Raw genomic sequence first — 12,336 nt, forward strand, 5'->3', positions numbered from 1 at the left:
TTTTTCTTTTGTCCCCTACTATTAAATGTGAACATTGAGAATCAAGGTTAGCCCATCCCCTGCATAGGCCTATCCTGGGTTCAGTTTCTTGGTCTTCCCAGAGTGTCTCTCTAGATTGTAGCAACGAGGCAGGATTCAAGATCAAGCTTTTATATGTGTGATGTTGGAAGTCCAATATAGCAGCTAGCTCAATTTGGAGAGCATCTGTAAACCATTCAGTATTTACATGCCCAACTCTAGTATCTTCCTCAGTAATGTTTTGCATCAGTTGGTAGAAATATAAGAATAGCAGTCACTTTGGGTAGAAGCAACAAACTAGACCACTAGGCCTCTGCTTTCATCATGTATTCAGCACAGAATATCTTTAAACCCTTGTGTATTAATGTAGTTTCTTTCCCTCTTTGTTTTCAATACTGAAGAAAGGCGAAGTTCTGCTTATCCTTGAGAAAAAGCCTGACGGTTGGTGGCTGGCTAAAAACTCCAAAGGGGAGAGGGGCCTTGTGCCTAAAACCTACCTTATGGTTGGTATGCTTCTACTTTTCTCTTTCTATTCAGTTCCATGTTTAATGTTATTGTTGGCATCTTTCCACCTTAGTGGGCTTGCAGTGTTCCTCTAGGTGAAAGCAGGGGTGAAATAATCTTTTCATGGGCTGCTGCAGCCATCTGGACAGCAATATGGAAAATAACTGCAAAGCTTTTATCTTTCCCAAGATTGTGGTGGGGCGGAGTGTGGGGATGGCATTTTTAGTGCTATAGAAATAAAACCCAGTAGCATGCCAACTGGTAGATATTTTCTGCCATTCCTCAAATATTTCAGACTGCTTTCTTGAGACACCCAGCCAAACATAACATCTTAGGGCGGTTCCAGACTGTTGCTATTTTCAGGTAAGATTCGATCGCATCCTGGCAAATTCAGGTTGTGCAATTATAGATGATAGGGAGGTCTTGGGCAACACACTCTTAAAAAAATTCAAACGGACTTTTTGGGATAAAAGAAAGTGACAGGAAAATGCACTGGAAACAACACTTACTTTGACACAATGTCAGCTAACTTCCCTCCAAACAAATCAGAATAAATACTCAGTAGCAACCCAGGATCCAAACCAGGGTGTATTCACAAAGGAGCAAGAATTTGAAGCAAGAATTTCCACTTCTACTGCAACATAAGATCACCCAGCTTCCCTTTTAAAATAAAAAAGATATAGAATGTTATTGACTGTTGCAATGGATCAACTTTGTAGGTGAAAGATGTGGAAGAGGGCCAAGAACCAAGTGAAGAGGAAACCGAGGAAGATATAGAGGTGACAGATGAAACGGAAGGAGGGGCCAACATTCTGAAAAGGTAAAGGGACCAGAACTGTGAGTGGAAATGTAGGCCTCGGTCCTGTATTCCTGAAGGAGTATCTCCACCCCCACCGTTCAGTCCGGACACTGAGATCCAGCGCCGAGGGCCTTCTGGCGGTTCCCTCATTGCGAGAAGTGAGGTTACAGGGAACCAGACAGAGGGCCTTCTCGGTAGCAGCACCTCAGTGTCCGGGCTGGACGATGGGGGTGGGGATGCTCCTTTAGGTATACTGGGCCGAGGTTTGCAGTAGTGATAGTTTGGGAAGGCATCCCTGAACAGGAATTTATAAGAATCCTGAAGAACTAATCATGCAAAAAGTGAATAATTTATTTAATGTCATTTAAGGAACTTCATTTCTACTGAACTTCAGAACATTATTATAGCAGAGCAGCCGTACATTTGGTACTGTTGCTTTTAAGAACACCTGTGCCTTCAATTTGTTACTGCTCTTGTGGAACATTTTATAATGGCGTTTAAATTGTGCTGTACACTACCCATGGTTCCTGTTTGGGTGGAAGGGGTGTGTGTAGAAATCAAACAAACAAGCTGACAAAATAGGTACAACAGTGATCAGATCACTTTCACATGGTAGTGAAAGGCAGGCAAATAGTGTGAAAACCAAGGCTGCCTTAGCCACAAAACTGAATTAAATAAAGATTCCAGCCTCAGTTACCACATGGTCAGAATATAGATTAAATGGTTTTTCCCAGTGGGACCATCAGTATGTCATTTGACAACCCATCACCATAATCACATATTGAGTGCCAATTTGCCCGTCTATATATTTGCAGTTAATTGATTTGTGGATCAGCTTTGTGTTATGTTCTTATTTTTATGCTACCTACAGAACAGATTCACACTGGAGTGCTGTTAAAAAGGCCATCACAGAGGTAAGTCTGTGTTTTATCATTTCCATACCATTCATGATTATTGATATTTTTGCTTGGTTTTTCTTACAAAACCAGACAGCCAAACTGGTACTCTTATTTCATATGGTACTCCCTCTTTCAAACAGTCCAACTATGGACAGCAAAGTTAGCAAACTGAGTATCAGGGCAGGAACAGTGCAGTCCTGTTCATGTTTACACACAAGGAAGTTCCACTGTGTTTTAGTGGGGCTTACTTCTAGGTAATATAATGTAAAGAATTGCGGCTGCAGAGTGTTTCTGCTTGTTCATCCAGTGGCTCTTCAAAGTACTTGACGTTCAGTGACTTGCTACTTAAAGACTAATATGGACCCAGAAGTAAACTGATAAATGGAAGCAATATCAAGGTTGAGTTATCTCTCTTCTCAATAGAATAATACCTTAGATGCACTGACAACTATGGGAGCAGTTCCTGCAGGATTCCGACCTTCCACACTTGCACAGCTCTTGGAAGAAGGTAGGAATTTTGTAAAACTACTCTATTAAATCCAGAGCTCCCAAAGTATGAAGCAGGTTCATCTCAGAAGGTGTGAACGTTTATTGGGAGGTGACCAAAGTTTTGATGGCAGAATGTTATAATTGTATTTGTGATTTATTTTTTTAGTAGTCAAGCTGGGTATTTTTTATGAAATAAATAAATATTTTTATTGCATTTTTCATTTCCTTAAGTTCTGGATAGCAGTGTGACAGGGTGGGCATTGGAGCAGGTCAGCAATAACTCACAAGGTGTCAGTGAAGTTAACTCTTTAATCAAAGAAGCAAAACAGCTCAGGCGTAGTGAGCACAGCAACTCTTCCCAGTAGATCTTGGCCCAATGAAGCAGTTGCCAGGACTGAAGGTCTCTAAGTCTCCTACTCCCCCAATTGCTTCCCACGCAATCTGAGGTTCCTTAATCTTTTCTCCGCCTTTTCTATACCTTCATCTTCATATTTTCTCCTTTTTTATAATTATTTTTTATTGAAAGAAACAAAGACCAAAACCATACAATTTATCCATTTTACAGCCAATTACATTTTACCCCCTTCCCCTCCCCCCTCCCCCCCAGACTTCCCTCAGCTCCCTTTCCTGGTTTCTCTGTTAATATTATCTCTGCATATTTTAATGCTATACCTATCACTCCAATATATGTTCCTATTTTACTAATATAAAGAAAAATTGTGTAATGTTTATTCAAACCCTGCCAGCGACTCCAAGTCTCTTTGTTGGTTTTTCAAATAGTTTGTAAATAGCTCCAATTCTGCCTTGAAATCCTGATTGTCATTTTTCTCGTAGCTTATATGTTAACTTTGCCAGTTCTGCGTAACCCATCAATTTTTCTTGCCTTTTCCATACCTCTTCACATTCTGGGAGACCAGAGGGGAGGGAGCTGGTTGCAGCAGGAGGGGGAGACCCCGACATCTTCAGCAACCTGACTGATCTCTGTTTCTTGCCCCCCCCCCCGCCTCTGCTTCTGCCTCTGAGTCTGGACTGCTCTCTGCTCTCTGAGCCTCTTCCTGCTCACTAAACCCTGTTACTGCTTCAGTTTCTTCCTCTGACGATTCTTTGTTGTCACCACTCCTCTGCATCCAGCCGGTCCATGATATAGTGGTGACAGAAATCTTTTAACAGAGTTTAAAAATGCCTCTTTTCTATTTGTGTGTTGGGAAAATGCCCCTGAAACTCTGAGCGTCCTCCAGTATGTGCAGCCCTGGAAAAGGCATTTCCCCTCTTCTCCAGTGTGCTCAGCAACATATATCAGAATGATATATGCACACTAAACTTCTGGCAAAACACTAATCTTCTGTCAAGAAGAGTGAGACAGAGCAAGAAGAGCAAGTTAAGATTCATCACCAAGTCAATATGTTTAAGATTAGGATGTCAGTCTGTAATTGTGCTACTGCTGCAGTCATAAAATTACTTACTTGCAAATTCCATTGAAGATAACCAGGATACATAATAAAGGGAGATGGGAAAATAGCACACTAAAAATAAGCATTGTTCTTCTAGGAGTTCAGTTTCGGGCTTCTTACTTCTTACAACCTGAGCTCACACCTTCCAATCTTTCTTTCCGAGATCTAGTGTGGAACCCTGTAAATGGCACTGTAAGTATTTGCTCTCAATAAAAGCGAGATAAACTCTCTTTAGGGTAGCAGAACAGGGGGAAATTGGAGAAAACGTATTATGCATTAACATATTATGAAGTAAATGTAGCTGTAAAATGTAAAACTCTGGTCCCTGCCCCCTTTCTTTCAGATTCAGTCAAGGCCAACTCGGCTATCACTGATTGTGACCCTATGGAACTGTAAAGGGATTCCTTTTCCTGGAATGAGCATACAAGTCCTGAGTAGACATGTTCGACTCTGCCTTTTTGATGGTAACAGAGTGAGTTCTACAAATCACTTAACCTGAGCGGTTAAAATTTGAACTTCTTTCAATATCTTTATCACATTTATGAAATGGGAAGCATGTGTCTACTCAGTTGCCAACTGCTATTTTGTGGTGGATTTAAACAGTTGCTGCCTATAACTTATTTGCATACAGTTCCGTGTTCTGCATTTTAAAAGCTTATCAGGCTTCAGTTAATTTGTACCTGAGAAAGTATTCCAGACTTCTCCTTTCTGGCTACCTATCTTATATATGCAGCATTGCATGATATTTATCTGTACACGACCCATTGACATATTTAGGGTAGTAGTCTATGAAATTTAACTCAAAATTGACTCACTGAAATTAATGAACATGGCTAAGTTAGGTTCATTAATTTCAATAGATCTGTTCTGAGAAAAATGTTGCACACCACCCTAATGCCAAATAAGTGGATTAGTCTGCCATCCCTCCTTATCAGAGAGCTGATGGATAATAGACCTGATTGTTACTTGAACATGTACCTAGTGATTCCCAAAAGCAGGATTTGCATTGTTCTCCATTGCAGAGTGAAAGCATCACTTTGTGCTAGGCGGGATTCAGTGATCATATTTCTAAATTTCATGAGCTAAAGAAGGTGAAGGTTGGTCATTCAAACATCAGCTGATCTTGTAATGAAATAGTTCCCCATTCTTCATGGCATTAATCTACACTGCTGTCTTCAAATGTTAATTATTTTCTCGTTTTAGATACTGAGTAACATTCATACAGTTAGAGCTACGTGGCAACCTAAAAATCCCAAAACATGGACCTTTTCTCCACGGGTAAGAATACTGTGAGGAGATTATTGATAGATTTGACCTGGTAAATTTTGCATAACTTTGTAGGTTTGTGATCTGTAGTATGTACAATTAATTCTAGCGCAATCTGATAATAATCTTCCTCCCCACAAAAAAACCCCCCCAAAAAGCTTTAACCAAAATGCTAGTTAAGCATCACTTGCGATTCAGAGGAGGGGGAACTGAGCCATAGGAACACATGCCAAGTTCTCAGTTGCCAAGCAGAATGAATTTAAGTGCTATGAGGTTTGACCTCTGGCAACCACATCTTGGAACTGTTTTGATAAAATCCCGCTGACTTGAGGACCAAACTAGATAAGACAAAGGAAATTCATTTGCTGTTTCTTTTCTTTTTTTACAAAAATAGAAAAGCCGCTTGGATAGAGGGTCAGAGCACTGGAGAAGGAAGGGCAAAAGATTTCCTCACTTAAATTCTCCTCCCATCTCCTACTTGCTGTGCTAAGAATAAGATGAGCAAATAGCACCTGGGAATAATTTGGAACAGGAAAGCTGCTCAGGGCATTAATTCCCCCCCCCCCCCGGTCACTGTCGCTCACTTGCTTTGCATTTGGCACTAAATAATCACAAGTTACTTGAATGTGCTGAAGGAAGTGCCATGGGTTGTTCAGCAGGTGGCAGTGTTTCTTCTGAATCAGTGTTTAAATCACACAGCAAGTGGGAGCTTATGGGGTTCCAGAAGCAGCTGTCTGCAGGCAAATGCTTCAAATATGGATTTGCCCCTGTTTTGAAATTATATTGCATCTCAGTATTAACAAGTCTACTGGATACCCCTGAGGCATTGTTAAATTGTTTATCTCTGTGTATATTTGCTTGTTTCTCTTTGATCCACATATAGCAGTAGAAAGCCATGATGTTATGACAATGTGAGTATCCTCCCTGCCCCAACAGCAGCCAGTGAGGAAAAGTGCATGATGCGTTTCCATTGCCACACATTAGTGGTGAAGAGAACTCGCAGGGTTGCCATTTTTGATGGCATCCATCCATTCTTCAGCATATCTAATTTTGTCCTTAGCTTGTCTCAGTTCATGTACAGGAGGAATTTGTTGAGTGAAAGGAAGGCATTGAAGAGGTGCTGAATCCTCTGTCATTAAGCTGACCTTTGCTTGCTTGGAGCATCAGTTTAGAGCAGGCATCCCCAAACTGCGGCCCTCCAGATGTTTTGGCCTACAACTCCCATAATCCCTAGCTAACAGGACCAGTGGTCAGGGATGATGGGAACTGTAGTCCAAAACATCTGGAGGGCCGAAGTTTGGGGATGCCTGGTTTAGAGTTTGAACAAGGGAAGAAGGCTAAGGCAGATAAGGACACTGCAAAATGGATGTTCTTTGGAAGCTGGCGCTTACATCTTTGTGGAAAATAAAACACAATGCCCTCCTGGTTGTTGTATAGCTTGCTGATCACTGTAGGATTTAGTGTGTATTCCCTGGTTGTATCACTTAGTTGTGTGCAACATTTTCATACAAAAAAAGATGGCATGTAAAGATAGTGATTGGTGGTGATACTTGTGATTTAATTTAATAGTTTATTTCTGAAAGGAACGGAAGAATTCTATTGGTGTTTCAAGAGAATCTTGAAATAAAATGCTTAGATATATTTGCTGCTGCTTGTTTTTTACATTTTTAGGTCACTGGAATCTTACCCTGCCTGCTTGACGGTGATTGTTTTATTAGATCCAATTCCCCATCTCCGGACATAGGCATATTATTTGAACTTGGGATCACTTACATTCGGAATGTAAGTTCTCACAGGTGATTCAGTGCATGAAAATATTAGAAGACAGGCTGTCTGTTGGTATTTCTTTTATATACAAAGAGCTTGGCGACATAAACCACAGGAATGAAGTAGAAGTAGGTTTCACTATTACAAGAATTCCAACCTCCCATTAGGACTGGCACATAATTTATTAGTATGAATTGGCATTCTCCTGCTTGGTGAATTGGCTGATCATTAAGCTGTGTTGAGGTTAAGATTAATAAATCAAAAGTGATGGTTTCACAAAAGTGAAAGTGATGGTGAAGACTACCAGCCTATATTTTTTACCTTCCTTTTTGGGGTAGCTCATGAAATATTGAAGGGCATGCACATTAAGAACATAAGAGCAGCCTGCTGCACCAGGCCAAATGCACATTCAGTCCAGCACCTTGTTCTTAAAGTAGCTCACTAGGTACCTGTGGGAAGCCCACAGGCAGTGGCGGAGGAAGCCGCTCGGGCGCCTGAGACGGTGTGCCCAGGGGCGGGGCAAGCCACCCATAGGGGTGGGGCACACCGCGGGGCCTCCGGAGTCTGCCTGCCATCTCCCACTCAGCCACCCTACAGCTGGGGGGGGGGGGAGGCAGCAGGCGGTCCATTTGGGCAACGTGGAGCCTGCGTGCGCCCAAGCCACGCCGAGATGCTTGGCTCGGGCGTGCTGCAGGCTCCGCAGTGAGTACTACCCAACATTTTGTCACCCCCTTCAGGGGTGACACCCGGGGTGGACCACCCCCACCACACCCCTTCTGTCGCCCCTGCCCACAAGCAGGACTGGAGTTCAGTAGTGCTCTTTGCATTTGCCATTCCCGCAAACTTGGAGCCTGAGGCATACTGCCTCCAACCGTCCTATTGTCATCATAACTGGTAGCCATTGATAGCCTCATCCTCCATTAATTTGTCAAACCCTCTTTAAAAACCACCCTCGTTGATGGCCATTGCAACACATTTTAACTGTGTACTGTGTGAAGTAGTACTTTGTCTTGTCTGTCCTGAATTTGGTTTTATTGGATGGCCTTGTTTCTCTCTGGTTAGCCACTGAACCCAGTGCTCTATTATTGTAGAGATGACCAGTCCCTGAGGATTGCATGAAGAAAATACAAAACAGGGCTATCTGAGTATGCGAGCTTGATTGCCTTGTAGATACTGCAACCACTAAACCAATTCCATTCCTTTAGCTGCATTTATTGGTGCAATCAAACCCACCTAGCTTTGAGTGGCAGGCATTGATTATTCCTAGGGTGATGGCAGGGGGGAGGAAGGAGAGCCTGTCATTGCTGCTTCAGCTATACACCTAACATAGATAATGTGGGAAGAGTGGAGCAGATGGACCCAAGGGCTGATTATGTCCAACCGTTTTACATTTTAGCAACCTGGATAATTAGTTTCATCCACCTTATTTTCTAGTCAACAGGTGAGAGAGGAGAATTAAGCTGTGGCTGGGCATTTCTGAAACTTTTTGACTCAAGTGGACTTCCAGTTTCCTCCAAGTAAGTTTCCTTTGTGATTTGGGGAGGAGAAGCTAAATGGAGAGAAAATATAAAGATGCATCAAATTCACAGAGTTGGTTTATTATGTGTTTATTGCATTTGTATCCCACCTTCCTCCAAAGAGCTCAATGTGGCATACATAGGTCTTCCCCCTTCTCACATATTTGATCCTCAAAGCAAGCCTATCAGTTGAGTTACGCTGAGAGAGAGTGGCTGGCTCAAGGTCACCCAGTGAGCTTCATGGCTGAGTTGGGATTTGAACCCAGGCCTTAGCCTGACACTCTAACCGTTACACCACAATGGCTTTGCCTGCTTGGTTTTGCCTTCCGCAAGTTATTTGCCAGAGGTGAAAAAATGTGTTGCTGCATCAGTTAACTCCAGAAATTTCAGCAATCAAAGCTGATGATGTAACAACACAGGGATACTTGGTTTTGAGTGTCCATTATGGTACTACAGTACTCATAGCATTCATGAGCCATTTCATGCTTCACCTACAATCTCCTGATGAATATTATTCAGAAATAGGTGTGAAAGTTCAGGTGCAGCTTCCTGGCACTTGCCATGTGTCCCCTCTGTACAGCTGGCATTGTAACAGACACCAGTTTGCAATGCAAAGTGTGCGTAGACCTGATGGGTGTTTGATTGTGGCCATCATATTGTAGGAATCATATGTTTGGACCAATAACTGCACACATTTCCCAAAATGCTGCCAGTTCCAGAAGGCAGCAAGGTGCCAGTGCAGATGCCAGGGTCTTGATGCTGCCACAAGGTAGGCTGAGGAGGTATTTGGAAGATGGCTGTAACAGTCAGACAAAGGCTTGCAGTCTTTTCATCTTAACTAGCCCTGTGTAGTAACTAAGACACAGCAGGGGAATAATGAAGCTGCCCATTAGTTAAACTGCTGAGAGTTGGTAGGGGTGTTTTTTTTAAAACAGAGATTGGCATGTGGCTTGCTTCATATAGGTCACCTGGTGGAGAAGACTTTTTGAGTATGCTCTTAGTTTGCATGCCTTGGTGGGTCGCTGCTTGTCTGTTACTCAAGGGCCCCCAAATACTGAAGATGGCTGTGACACCAAACAATTGCTGTTAAAATATGGCAGCATTTTTAAGTTTAGGAAGCTGTCCTATAGCAAATTAGGCCATTTTTCTATCTAGACCAGTGTTGCCTATACTGATTGGAAGCAGCTCTCCAGGGTTTCAGACAAGAGACATTTCCAGTTCTACCTGAAGATGCATTTGCTTCCTATGTTGGCATTTAGTACGTTGCTACTTACCTTGACTTTTGGGGAAACCATTTAATATATTAAGTTGCATTGCCAGGTTTCCCCCCCTCAAAGTTGTATGGCAGCTGCTTCACCTCCTAAGCGTTTTGAATTCATATTCTTTTTTTATGGTGCTCCACACACCAATCCTGAATGCCAGTTTGCAGGGAACTGAGGATGAGAGAGATGCTTTCCCGAGACCCCCCCCCTTCCCACTGCAGGCCACCATTTCCATTTCTCTCCCCCCCCCCTCGTCCTGAGCCACTCCATGGAGAGCTGTAAATGATGTATTTGTGGAACAGATGAAACTGGAGGAGGATCAACAGCCCCTCTTCCCAAACACACAATTGGAAGTGTTTTCTGCTCCCACATTGGGCCTCTCTGGATGCTGGCTATGGTGACTTATCTCCTGGCTCTCACTCCTATCCTGCTGCTATTTCCCTAGTGCCTGCCAATACTTCCCCATAAAGCTAAAGCTTAAAAGAACTAAGCATAGCAGATAAAGATTCAGTTTAACAGTATTCATTTCACAATAATACTACATTGCTTTATATCAGAAGCACTTGCATTTGCAACATTTTCCAGATTTCCCATTCTTTGCCAACAGAAACATTTTTTCCGCCATTTTGCGGGAGGGGAATTAATTCTAGCAAGAGGAAATCTGAATTGCAACAGGCAACTTGGCTCTACATCAGGATCACAATATCAGTGGGATTTACTCAATGCCTTGGCTAATGCTCTCAACTATCCGTTGCATCTTCAACTGTGGCCCTCCAGATGTCATTCAGCTCCCATCAGTCCAAGACAGTGTGGCCAGTGGTTGGAGATGATAGGGATTGTAGTCTTAACAATTAGAAGACTACAGACAGTGTTAGAAACTGAGATAAGAAAGCTAGGAGTTAAATGGCCCCTTAAACCTAGGTTATGGGCACAACAGTGGAATGTCTCGGCGCGTTTTTTATAACAAGAATTCAAAGCTGAAAATGAGTGAACTGCAGCTAAAATATTATGTTCATTTTTCACAGGGTCCAGTACTTCCCCTGCCTACCTCCCTAATATTCTTAAGAGAGTCTCTTCTCCAGTCTTCAGAGAGTAGCTGGAAGTGGGGAGGCAGAAAAGGGTTCTCCTTTCCTTGCACTCTGCAGTTTTAACCTGAAATCTTAGGCGCAGTTCTGTGCCCAGAGTTCAGAAACTGCTCATGCTAATGAAATTCCCTGTTGCAAAATGTGCCTAGAATAATGGGAGTTTCAAACAGTGGCTGCAGATTCCCCATCCCTTGCTGAAACCTATACTCAAATCTCCCACTGAGTTCAATGGGACTCCTAAGTAAGTGTGATAGGAGCTCAGCCTGAAAGTCACAAATTAACACACATTCATCTCTTTCTTCTTCCAAAGTTCTTTATGGCCAGCTTTAGTGATGTTTACTTAATATAGCATCACATATGCCACATTTTTTTTTAAAAAAGAAAACCCTTTTCTATGCAAGGCAAGGCAGGACCAAAACTGACTAATGTTAATTAATGTCTTTTGCCACCCAAGCATTCTTGCCATTTCTGCATTCCAGGGGCTCGGCTCACAGAGGCTGTCCTTGAGAGGAACGTTTCTGATCATACCACAGATCCTTGAGCTGGGTTTGGATACTGCCCCAAGACTGAGTCATTGCTAGGCTTGTACTACATGTGTCTCATAGCCTGGGTGAATACTGAAACTTGATGTCATGTGATGTGTATGCAGCCTGTTAACTTGCCCTGAGACTGCTAAGCTTGTTAAACAAGTCTCACCCCCTAAATGATTTTAAAATGTGCTTGGTTTATTTTCAAAACTTTTCTTTAAAAAACCAACAACTTGCCTGTGGACTTCCTTTATGTCTGTTTTAGCCGTCCTTTCTAGTATCATTTCCACAGTCCTGAATAAAGCTTTCCTTAGCTTTGCCAAAGGGACTAAAATAATCTGATGGAGGGGGGTGGGGGCAGTATTTTATGCTTAATGCAGTTATTATAATTATTTAATTGCTTTAAAATATTCACAGTTTGCCAGCCTCACAAGGAAGGCTGTTCCCTTTTTTTTTTTGGAAGCTGCCTTATACCAAGCCATTGAGCCACCTATGAAATTTTATTAAGTCTTTTCATAACACAATAGAAAAACAAACCAATCTAAACAAAAACGAAACAGCAACAACAAAAAGAAAGAGATAGAAGAATCCAAAGTTCTTCCTCACAGGTATATATTAACTTTTGTCTCAGACAGAAAAAGGTGAGCCCTTCCAGCTCTCACCTGGGAGATTCCCATTTCACCTCCCCTTCTCTGCAAGGAAGGCTGTTCCCAAGAGGCTTTTCTACACAATTTTTCATGTGCAGCTTTATG

At 42.3% G+C, this 12,336-nt stretch overlaps 1 protein-coding gene across 1 annotated transcript in view; it reads left to right on the forward strand.

Moving 5' to 3' along the window:
* Positions 1–12,336, forward strand: part of NPHP1 (nephrocystin 1) — a 38,884-nt gene that overhangs the window by 7,104 nt on the left and 19,444 nt on the right. The window contains exons 6-14 of the mRNA XM_060273063.2: positions 420–521; positions 1,242–1,342; positions 2,193–2,235; positions 2,644–2,728; positions 4,258–4,352; positions 4,504–4,632; positions 5,364–5,438; positions 7,098–7,208; positions 8,628–8,710. Of these exons, the coding sequence (XP_060129046.1) occupies positions 420–521; positions 1,242–1,342; positions 2,193–2,235; positions 2,644–2,728; positions 4,258–4,352; positions 4,504–4,632; positions 5,364–5,438; positions 7,098–7,208; positions 8,628–8,710 (824 nt within the window). The remainder of the gene's footprint in view (positions 1–419; positions 522–1,241; positions 1,343–2,192; positions 2,236–2,643; positions 2,729–4,257; positions 4,353–4,503; positions 4,633–5,363; positions 5,439–7,097; positions 7,209–8,627; positions 8,711–12,336) is intronic.

The sequence above is a fragment of the Zootoca vivipara genome, chromosome 3 (assembly GCF_965207765.1).
Source record: "Zootoca vivipara chromosome 3, rZooViv2.hap1.1, whole genome shotgun sequence".
Lineage (NCBI taxonomy): Eukaryota > Metazoa > Chordata > Lepidosauria > Squamata > Lacertidae > Zootoca > Zootoca vivipara.